Source organism: Andrena cerasifolii, chromosome 7, assembly GCF_050908995.1.
Source record: "Andrena cerasifolii isolate SP2316 chromosome 7, iyAndCera1_principal, whole genome shotgun sequence".
NCBI lineage: Eukaryota > Metazoa > Arthropoda > Insecta > Hymenoptera > Andrenidae > Andrena > Andrena cerasifolii.
Genome location: NC_135124.1, coordinates 9,348,445 through 9,359,969, shown reverse-complemented (window position 1 = coordinate 9,359,969; position 11,525 = coordinate 9,348,445). Strand labels below are relative to the sequence as shown.

At 50.2% G+C, this 11,525-nt stretch overlaps 2 protein-coding genes across 2 annotated transcripts in view; both read left to right on the top strand.

The window, feature by feature from the left end:
• Positions 1 to 90: 90 nt before the first annotated feature.
• Rsph9 (Radial spoke head protein 9) lies at positions 91 to 1,368 on the top strand. The gene is made up of 4 exons (XM_076817357.1): positions 91 to 392; positions 506 to 671; positions 746 to 1,034; positions 1,097 to 1,368. Exons 1-4 carry the CDS (start codon positions 166 to 168, stop codon positions 1,255 to 1,257), a joined length of 843 nt encoding a protein of 280 aa, XP_076673472.1. The 5' UTR covers positions 91 to 165; the 3' UTR covers positions 1,258 to 1,368.
• Positions 1,369 to 1,919: 551 nt separating this feature from the next.
• The window catches only part of LOC143371723 (uncharacterized), a 75,881-nt gene continuing 66,275 nt past the window's right edge, over positions 1,920 to 11,525 (top strand). Inside the window, exon 1 of the mRNA XM_076817216.1 lies at positions 1,920 to 2,079. The gene's annotated coding sequence lies outside the window, so the exon portion shown is untranslated. The remainder of the gene's footprint in view (positions 2,080 to 11,525) is intronic.

Here is an 11,525-nt window from a genome sequence, read left to right as displayed (position 1 = left end):
GGCGGCAATCAGGGGAACCCTAACTGGCGGTAAAATTTAAATTCCATTACCTCCATTCTGACATGAAAATCATTCACTGTTTTCGATTGTTTTTAAACACATACGATTTATTTAAATGATCCGTTGACGTTTCATTGCTGCGATAAAATACGCGGTCGAAAAAGTATGGAGAATGTGAAACTGTTAGAAAGTCTAGATATCCTTGGTTATGCTGGCGTTTGCGTGGGAACAGAGAACTCGCAGCTGTTGCAAAATTCCCTCATAATATTGCAACAGGAGAATCATTTTCAAAAGTGTTATTACTGGGGCAAGATCTACGGAGTTGTAAACGACTATAATATCGCGTACGGTTATGTAAAAGATTGCATGGATGGTCAAGTTTATTACTATAGGTAAGAATATTTGTGTCAATGATTCCCAAACCTCTAGTCCCGAGGACAAAGTTGAGAAACCCTGTCCTACACCATGAAAGTTTACAATAGAACGTACTTTATTATTTGATTAGCACGGACTGTCTGAATTGGCTGTTACTACCGAAGGCTAATAAATGTGCTCGATTCTTAACGCCCCTTGCAATCAATAAATTCGAGGGTGATCCTTCGTTAGTTACTAACGTCTACAACGTGAATCCTCCGTTCCCGCCAAACGAAGACTCAAATAAATATTATGATGTAAGATGAATAGAATTCTAAAGATATATTTCTAAGTATGGAAAGAGAATATTCAGAAGTTTCGTGTATGCTAGGGTCCCATACCTAAAGAACTAAAAGAAGAAGACAGACTCGCGGCCACTGTGGAATTAATTATCGGAGACGCCGCAGTGATTCCCCGTGGCGCTTGGTTCAAGTGTCCCGATGGCGACGTCGTCGAAAATCTTAGTTTCGAAGGTCTCAGTGTAGCCGATGCCCCTTATTTGAAATCGTATTTACGCGCGCGTCCTCCTCATCAAAAGTGGAATACTAATTTACTGACCAGGCCTGACTACAATTACGCGTTGGATTTTTTGGACACCATCGATCTGGACGTCCCAGAAGGTATTGAACTTGTCCGAAAATGCCATAGACTTTATATACGAACGATTGGATTTTCTGCACAGGGTGTTGGAGCCTGCAGTTTCTACATGGCAAGCGAATGGTAATTCTACACAGTCTGTATTGGCCTGGTATGATATTTTACCACAAATTAAATACCCCTCATTACGGGCACCTTTACTTTGGCCATGGGAAAAAGAACATGGACGTAGTTTTCATGGTGTAGTTACAAATGTCGCAATAAAAAGTTAAGAATTCATGTGTGCATGCAGTTATCTCGATACGCATAAGATGAAATATTATCTAGTCTGTGTTTCAATAATCTACAATTCTCGAAACGGAATTAACAAAAAAGAAATAATTGCAAATAAATTAAAAATATTCAGTTATTCTTTCGTATATATTGATGGACTTGTGAGCGTGTATATATACGCCTTTCGCAGTCAAAGGGTTAAGGCATTCGATCGAGTTGGTTAGATTCTTTTTTGTTTTCTATGACAACCAAACATTTGCCACAGCGTTAAATTTCACATTTTCCCCCGCGTATCTTGTGGTATGTTGATACCTATCATTCATTAAGTTTACAAGTAGCAACGACACTACACATGGTTTAAGTTGAGAGGCTGATTGTTGTTAAAAATTTCAAGCATCTCGAAAAGTGACGCGTAAGTCGTTAACGTAAGGTTATGAGCGGCCCTATTTATGCTTCAGTCCTACGAACTTTAAAATCCTGCCTTCTTCGAAACGTTCTTTATTAATAAATAATCCTTTCGAACGGCCGGGCACGAATGTCCGAATTAATTTTTAATCATCTTTATGTTTCATGTGGATGAAGAATTACAATAGAAGCTTGTTCGCGGCCTTTGTGAACGGGCTTTGTGGATATATTAGTTAAGGCGAAGTCCCACGAGATGGCAGCAACGTTTCCCTGGAGGAGGACGCTTTCGAACGCACAAGCGCAGTGACCGGCGTACTCGAGTGAAGTGTTGTTGCAAGTGCTTGGGATCCGTATTCCAACGTATTTCCCCAGGATATATTCTCGCCAGCGGTGAGTAAAAGCATTTCCACCTATTCCAACGATCTTTCCCCACTGTTCAGCGAGCTTTCGGCCATCGATTCGGTTTACTTTGTCCGTTAAATGGAAAGTTTGATAACGGCGTGTCGCCGGGTGACGCCGGCTCTACGAAAACGTATTTCGTAGCACGTGGATCCTAGCGGTCTCTGGGCGAATCAGCTTCACGACTCGCGTTCCTCTCGCTTCGTTCGAATCTAATATCCCCGTGGATTCTGGAGATTTTTCGCGGCGACGCTCGTCCACGACGCGACGCCTACCGTCCCCATGGTATGGGATTTTTTTCCTCGTTGACAGACAGGCGGCGTCAAGTTTCCGCTGGCTTCTGCACGAATTGCGCGTCATCTGACGTTACCAAATGTTTCGTGTTCCTGTTCCGTCGTTGGACTCCAAAAGAATAGATATATACGACCGACGTAAGTGACTTTCCAAGATGGTTGGTAAACCGAATCTCCGGACTTTTCCGCGACAATCGTGCATCGACTCGCGTGAGTCATTCTTTCCCTGGCGTTATGGAATTGTAATACACGCTGCATCGGGAAGCAAATATTCTTTCCAAAATACGGCGCACCGTCGCGAGCGTAAACGCGCGTAGTACTTATCGCGGCTTAAACCCGTATTTTTATTTCGTACTATTTATGCGACGCGAAGATGCTCGCTTCAAGGTTAGCTAGGTCGAAGTGAGTTACGCTGATCCGTCGTTCGCTGGAGAGAAACAGATCGTCTTGTTTTTCGTGTAGAGATCGGGGGGTCTCGCGTCAGAATAAATTTGTCGATTCTTGTCCCGTATCCATCGCGCAATAATCAGTTCCTCCCAGTTAGGAATCGTAAAATCGTTGACAGATGGTGGTCGTTTTCGGGACTCGGAATTCTGCAAGGTAGCCCCGTACCCCTCCCCCTTCTCCCAGTTCGCGGTGTCAACACGAGGGGGCGTTTGTTTCTCTTTTCGTTCTTCCATCGAATTAAATATCCGTGGTTTCGCGGTAGATACGGGGTGCCGCTTATTAGAAGCCGTGGACGTAGCATTTACGCGGATCTAATAGACCGTGAAGTTGCTGGGGGCAACATATGTACGCTGTTCGCGGTGCTGGCTAGACGGAAAATCTGTATTATTAATCCTTTCGTTCCGAAGATCACGCATCTCGTCTGCCTCCGTGGTTGGGATCTCGGAAGATGGATGGGGGGGGGGGGAGATGTATACTCTTGCTTTACCATTTTCGATTCTCGGTCCCTGCGGTTTTGAAAGTGTCTGCCGCTGTTCCCTCGAACCGTACGTACGCGTACGTTCGCGTACGCCCCCTCTCCTCCCTGCCAATTCTGATACCAAGATTTATTTTCGTGCGACGAAGAAATCAATGACGCAGCCGATAACCTCTCTCTTTCTCTCTCCTCCCCTTGGCCGTGTCGAGGGGGATAGGAAAGCCTGCGGCTCTCTTTTTATCTGATTCATATGCACGGCCGTACATGTGCAATCGTGTAGTCAATTCCAAGCACGGACCGCGAGTTCCGGTTCCTATTCAAGTGGTATCCTACGTATCCCCCGGTCTGCGTCTTCTTTCTCCTCTTCGTCTTCCTCCTCGATCGCTTCGAGCATCGGCCAACCAGGATGTAGCACGCTGCGTCCCTTGTCTACGCTTCGGAATAGGAAGTTATTCTGATTCGTTAGAAGCAGCACCTACCTCGGACCGCTAGGCTCCAAGATTCTCTCTTTATTTCCCGTTTCGCGCGGATTCCCGCCACCGCGACGTACAATGTATCGAACGTCGGTTATCGACCCCTCCCGATACGCATTGCCGCTGTTTTTTTTCACCGCTCGACAACGGATCGCGGCGAAATCTTCTAACGGGACTTAGAGTAAACCGTAAAAACCTCGTGGAAACGTCACGGCATTGACTTTCTTTGTTCCGCTAGCGTGAACCCGGTTCTCCCGTGGTTCCGTAGCCTCCACAGTTGGCTGCGAGGAGGCGCGAGCCATGAGGCCCGACGGGGCCTCCCCCCACTTCTGCCCGGCTCCGCGCAATTTGTTGCACACCCTCGGCAAATTTGTTCTAAAGTTAACGCCAGCCGAGCAGCGCAATTAAGAACCAGATACGCGTCAAACACGGCTCTCGAATGACTCATTAACGTAGCCAGTTAAGCGAGCCGCCTTCTTTTATACCGGCCCCCGTACGATCGTATTATCGATCGCGAAACGATCGTATCTCGGCCAGTAATTCTCAACCATTGTCACGCTAGCGAGCACCATTCGAGTCCTATTACCCGAGCTCCCTGCCCGTTATCGTCGTTACTCGGCGAAACTGTTGAGCCGTCTTTTCGTTTAAATGCTTCGTAGTCGCGTTTCGCCGCTGCCCCTTCTCGCCCCGGGATTATCCGCGCCCGTAGCCGACACATATATCGCAGTTTTCTGCAGACCATGCGCGCCAGTGGTTCTCACGGGGCCTGACGCCAGCAATTAGGTCGAATGGAAAGCGTGATGAAGGGCCGTATAATGCGTGAGAACCGCCCGTTTAAGGCGCGAGAACTGGTTCTGGTCTGATCGCGGGCATCTTCGTCCCAAGGCCCTCTTCTCGATGTTAAACACGGCGATGTTACGAGCTCCTTGGACTGCCTGAAATTAAACGTCGGGGACAAGGAGCCCCGGGGACCGCCTTTTCTCCAACCCCCGATCCCCCTGCCGGCCGTTCGAAACGTGTGCCCTTCTTCCTCCTCCGTCCAGGTCTCCCCCACTCTCCGGCGTCCCTTCTTTTTCTCCATTTGCTCTGTTTCTTCGCCGTCTTCTTCCTTCTTCTCCTTCTCCGGGGCTGCCTACCTGGCGAACGTTACGAAACGTTTTAGATTCGAGCTGGAATTTCATCGAAAGGGAGAAAAAAGGAGACCGACCGGGCCGCGCGCAATGTTGCTTGTCGACGAGCGACTTGGTCCAGCGGGCTGCTCCTCGGCTTCCTTTTCTCGGATTTTCCTCTGGTCACGGTCGTTAGTTTCGCAGAATTTCTATGGAAATCACGCGTGCGGTGTTTCGGTGGACTCCTCGGCGATATCGCGATTCGCACTGGTAATTGGTCGAGCGGTCGAGGTCGCTGAAGATTTTCTAAAGGTGGAGGGCGGAAAGGCCGAGGAGAGGCGAGAAGAAGCCGGTGTCTATCGGTCGGGCATCACGTGCACGGGGAGTGATTCTCTTCCATGCCGTGGCTCCGTTGTCAAGTGGACAATATCTTCTCGTGTTACAACAATGTTACCGTTGCCGAACAAAACGACGCGCTCCGATGTTTCTCCTCCTTGCGTGTCTCCATCGTGTTCGCCCAGGTATGTACTCCGCCCTCCCGTGCTGCTCGAGCCCAGACATATCGCGGTGGTTATAATTTATATCGCGTCACTCGTATCGCATCAACGAATCGCTTCCTTCTGCCGCCGTATCGCGTAGCAGGGAAGCGTAGGGAACGTATCAGCGGAAAGTACGTGGCTCCGAAGTTCTATCAGCAATTCGAGAATGATTCTCGGTTCCCCTCGATGTCTCATCGAGACCTCGTCCCAGGCCACGTTTAATCCACCCAACGCCCGTTATGGGAATCCCTTGGTCGTCTCCGTCGTTCCGCAGGAAACGTCCAGCAGATATCCGATCGCGGCGTAGCCTTAATGGATCAGAGGGTCAAAGAGCAGCGCATTGATTTACCGTTACGATGCATCCGTGTAACCCGTGTATCGCATCCGTTACTATCGCCGCTCGATGGCTCGATCGAGACGCCCAGGACCAGAGCTCGCCGTCGATTGCTCTCGACGAGATTGCGTTTTCGTACATCGCCGAACAGCCCAGGAAGTTCCTTCGTACCTAGTCGTCCACGGTTTTCACGATCGTTGTGCTTCATTGTCGACCGTACAGTGTTGCGAAGGCGGCCGTGGCTTCTTGAAACAACTCCTTCGAAAGCATGACAGCCGTTACAATGTGGGTATAATGTATAGGACTCCTCTGGTCGTGAATGATTCGTTTCACCGTGACACGTACCTCGGGCCCGACAGCCAGCGATGATTTCACCTCGCCGTCGATTCTACTTGCATGGTCCGTTCCTCGGGCGGTATGGAGAGAGCTGTCCGTTCGATACGCGCCGGCCGACCTTTCTTCCAGGAGGAATATTCCTCGGGGAGAGTTTTCGGCTGGATCGGACACGTAGATTAGTGTAGTCGCACGCGGGTCGCGAGCGCGCCTTTATTCTTTGCGAGCTCGGAGCTGGGGATAGACTATAGGCGGACGACTGTATACACGAGGGCTTACGGTGGCTGTAAGAACGAGAGAGCTCGAGGGGCGATGGGGAAAGGGGAGTATGGGGGTTATGGGGGCACGTTCACACAAAACGGCCACCATAGGCACTGGCAGCTGTTCACCATCCGTGCCCTACTCTCCACGCTGCTCTCTCCCCCGCATTCTTAGCTCGGCTTAGCCTCGCCCTTCCTCCGCTTCCCCTTCTGCCCTTCCTCGGTCTCGATCCTACAAAAGTCCGTAGCTTCTGTGCTCCTCCACTTCTCGCGCTCGTTTCTTTCTGCGGCTCCTCCGCGCGGCCAGGGATCCCGACGGATAATCACCAGCGACGAGAGACTTTCCTCCGATGTCGAAGGGGTTGTCTGCGCCGTCAAACAGTTCCACTCACCCTCCCACTTTTACGAGTCTCCGAGCGCATCCGCGCGGGCGAAATGTGTCCGTCGAAACGCGCGAACACGCGGCGGGAGAGGGCGGAGGATGGCCACGTTTATTACGCAATCCCAGGCACGTGGTCCAAGTGTATCGCCGCGGCTCGTGTTTACCTGACCGGGCATAAATCTGGCCCCAGGTTTCTTCGGGCCCTGGCGAGACGGACCTGGGGTTCTTAACTTTTTTTTTTAGGGAAAATGTAGGACTTTACTGACAAATGAGATAAAAAATAGCTGTGTTACTTTTCAGAGGAAAGTGGTACAAAGTAACACTACATTAAAATAACATCTTATTTTTTAAGATGTATTAATATTTAGAAAAACATTTTTCTTTTAATTTTTTTTAAAATTTCATATTTTTTGCGTTTTAGTTATTTCAGTTGTATAACTACATCTATTTTAAAAAAATATGGCCAGACCTACAAAAGGAGCTGCTCGTAAAAGAAAGAACCGTTTGCTAGAAACGGAAGATTCCAATAATAATGAAACGGATTTCTTATTTTTGGTGTAACTTCGAAACTACTTAACCGATTTTGACAATTCTTTCTCCCCGACCTAAGTTGATTGGAGGTAAACTAAATACAATAAGTTTCCTGAAAATCGGTCCAGTAGTTACGGAAAAACATATAAAACCATCGAACTGAGAGCCTCTTTCTTTTTGAAGTCGGTTAAAAATATAGTACATTCCGATGTTTCCCGCGATGGTTCCCTTCTCTGTGGCCCTAAAACCGAAATTCGCCTGCGAATGCTCAGACTTTAAGGGTGTAGCGTTCCCCAGGATCGATCAGTGATACGTAATAGATGAGCGTCGACAAAGTTGCCTGTATTGTACGTATAATAATATCATTTTTATCACTGTGCATTTCACGTACGCTAACCCCGAGCATTCACTCGCGGCACAATGGCGTCCTTTGCGATGCAGCGAGCAGAATCGATAATCAGACTCGTTATACTGCCCGAAAGTACATATTTCTCCTTCCTCCTGCACGCTCCTTGCTATCGTTCCCTTGCAGAGAAGCGGTTCCAGTATTTTCGCGTATTGTGAAGTGCATTTCACCCCCGCTGCATTCGCCCCCTCTATTCAGCTCCGCATTCTGGCTTCGTGAACCGTAACACGCGAAATATTCCGACGAACGTGCAGCGAAGTTCGCGTTCCTTGCGAGAGAATCGTGGTCGTCGTTGTTGGCCGAGTAATATCGCTGTTTGCTTGGGCGAGAGAGTCAGAGTGAGAGAGAGAGAGAGAGATGGCGAGACAAAGGGGCCTGAATGTGGGTGTGCAAGCAGCGTCTGTGCTCGCGTGCTCGACGCTTGAAAAGCCGCCTTGAAGAGCCAACACAGTAGCTACATAATGGATTAAGCCACGTCCCCGTTGACGAGCCACGAACCGACAGGAAAATCCGCGATAATGTGGTTACGAGGACCTTTTTCCCTCGTCCCGTGCGCCCCCTTTTCATTCCGGCATATCAGCGAAGGAGGTAAAAAGGCTGGAAGGGAGAAGAATGTCTCGGTACCGCTCCCCGCCAGGGAGAATCTCTGGCAAGTGCCCTAGACGTTCTGACTCCTTGATTATCCTGTCGCAGCTCGTTAAGATGCTCCTTCCCTTTAACGACGGCGCTCCGCGGCGCGTGTGCTGGATCGATCAGTCCGATTCCTCGTGGAAATTCGCCCGCCCGCGCTTACCATAATTGCGTCGGGCGAGTCGGGCGCGCTGGAGCACAGCGGGGCGCGCACGTGTATCATCCGAAACGAGAGTCGGTTGGAAATGGCGAAAATGAACCTCGGTCGTAAAAATATTTACGCAGCCAGAAATACCGAGGGCGCGACTCGTCCCGAGCGATTTCGTTCTCGAATCTGGCAAGGTTCGAGGGGGAACAAGGAGAGCCCTTGATCGTCGCGGGAGCTCGCGATCGATGCTTTTAATTCGATCTCCGAATAACCGCCGAAGATCGTCGCCTTGCGATTGAACGTCGCTTTCGCCGAACGAAAGAGCCGGCTGCGGAGCGACTCGCAGCCTCACTCGGCCGGACTCCTCCAAGCTTCTAATTAATTGCAGTTAATTACGTTAATTGGCCCAACTAATGCGATCGCACGGCCGCGCATTCCTCGTCTTACTTCGTCACTGCTTACCACTTGTCGCCGTATAGACACTTCTCGCGCACGTGTCAACGTGTAGATTTTCATTGCAACGCTCGCCGAAGGTATCGAGTACGTGGGGTGGGGTTTCGGTGTCGTTTCACCCCGGGACTACGTAATTATTATTATTATTAAATGACTTTATTGCACCATTACAATTAAAATTACAATGGCGAGTAGGCGAGCTTCAGCATTAAGTGCTGCTCTACAACTTGATCTAAAAAGTTGTTGGGAGATAAAAGAAAAGGAAAGAAAACAAATAGACTAACATTAAATACAATAAAATAAAATTTCTAGGAACAAGATAAGAATAAGAAAAAGCCATTTACATAGGGAACCGTGGATGAAAGAACGAGCACTCAGCTTAAATGAAGCAAACGACGACAGAGGACGTATATTAGAAGCAATGAGGTTATAATAATAGGAAGATATGTAGGAGAAGGACCCAGTGAATTTACAAGAGCGATGGCGAGGCACAGACAAATCAAAACAGCGTCTCGTTGTCATAGAGCCGCTAGAGCGCATGGACAAATTGGAGCGAAGCAGATCATACAGATACCTCGGCGTACCTGTTGCGAGTATCTTACAGACAAGACAGCAGGGATGGAAAATCCATCTCTGCTTCATCTTTAGCCAGCCAGAACGCTGGAAAGAAGGCGTTACGTGGTCGTACTTACGAACATTACAAAAGAAACGGAGACATGAGTTCTGCACACGTTGGACAACAGACAGAAGTGCCCGTTAATACTATTACGAGAAAAGTAAAGTGTAGTTACAGCTTCGAATTTCACGGATCGAGCACGGCGGGGGGTTACGGGTCCGTTGGAAAAGCCCCGACTACTTCCCCCGGATCCCTTATTTGTTTTCCACGGTCGGACTCGAGCGACACGTGCTCCTCTATTCTTCTGTTACCGCGGCTCGGATGGCCGAATCGGATACCTCCGTCGCCGAAAGCATCCCGAAGGCAATGGGAACGAATCGGCTGGAGGTTTTCGCGTGTCAATGGCTATCTGATAATTGGAGGAGCCAGTAATGGCGGGCCTTGGCCGCGTAAATGTCGGTTCTCGCGTTGCATCCCTTCGGCCTTCCACTCGGTGGCCGTCCTCGTGACTAATACTTTTTTCCAGCCCGTTATAAATCATTTCGCGCACGGCCCTGTTCAATTACTTTCCTCCTCGATCTCGCCGCCGTTCCACTTTCTTCCTCCTCCTCGCCCTCCTCCCGCCCGAACTTTTCAAACGCGTCCGTTCCACTCGATTCGCGTGATTAATTCACTCAGTAGGGGGACTTTTTCGCGAGCGAACATTCCTCCCTTTGTCTAGACGCCCAGACCCGAGATCTCGCTGATTATCCTGGATATTAATCCGAAGCCGCGACGAGCGGCGAGTGTTGGTGGCGGATGGTCTGGCATGCGTTCACCCGGCGCGCATTCGTGGGCGCCGATGAAGAAACAAATACATGCCGCGCGCGAGCGAGCCTGCCGATTGCTCTGGCCACGATCGACGTGAGAGGAGCATCCCGTCGGCGCGCAGCTGACACACCATCCGCAGCTGTACAAATACGAGCGAGCAAATTCGGTAGCGCCCCGACTCGGCACGTGCATTCACCCCGACACGCTTTCCCAAGTGGCCCTCGGACGGCGGCAATCCCGATCGCTTCCCCGTGATCTCCGATCGTATTGTGCCGCGATTACGCGCTAACGAGCCGGCACGTCACTCGGCACTCGGAGATACACCCACGCTAATCTAGCCGGGGCGCGCGCGTTATTTCCGCGCCGCGTCGTGGGACGTCGTCACACTTTTTTTTTCCTCCCAACCTTCTCTCGCGAATGAATAAATGACCGGCTGGTTAAACGCGAGTACAATGGCACGATTACGGCGCGATGCCTCCGTGCCTTTGTGGCCGCCTTAACTCGATCAGCTCTCGGCTCGTAGAACGTGTTAAGATTAGACTGCACGGGCGCAGCCGCACGTTTCTCTTTCGGGGTAACACGCCACCCTAAAATAGTCGCCGCACCGCGGAGGGCGCGCTCAAGGTGAAGGTTAAAGTTCCGCCTGTATAGGGTGGCGCGTTGACAGATTGAAGTCGCGCCAGGCTGCTCCGGCCGAGCGATCAATCCCGCTTCTCACTGTCGCCCCGAAACCCCGGCGCGTTTCAATCTCCGGGAATCGTAGCCGAAATTTCTCCGGAGGATACGGCGCGCATCGAAGTCCCTTTGATGTCGCGGGCATGTGTCTCCGTTTGCTGTCGAAGCGTCGATTCACTCGGCACCGCGTCGGACGCGCTCCGCTCTGTCCTGGTGGGTGTATCGTCGTTCTCCATTGTACAGCATGTATGTACAGCGGACAGAAATCTGCGAGCCTCACTTTCGGCTGTTGATTCTGTGAGCTCAGCTTAGCGGGTGTCGCGGGAGGCTTCCTTTATCGCATCTTGTTCAGAGTTTACAAGGATGCTTTCTCTTCGGGCTTAGAATATCCCATGCAAAGAGCGAGCGTGTTGATTTAGTCTCTAGGATGTGTAACTCGTCAAACACACCTCGTCAATATTTACATTCTTTCCACGGATAGTGTCCTTCTAGTATTGTGTCGCCGCAGGCGTACCGGGTGTAC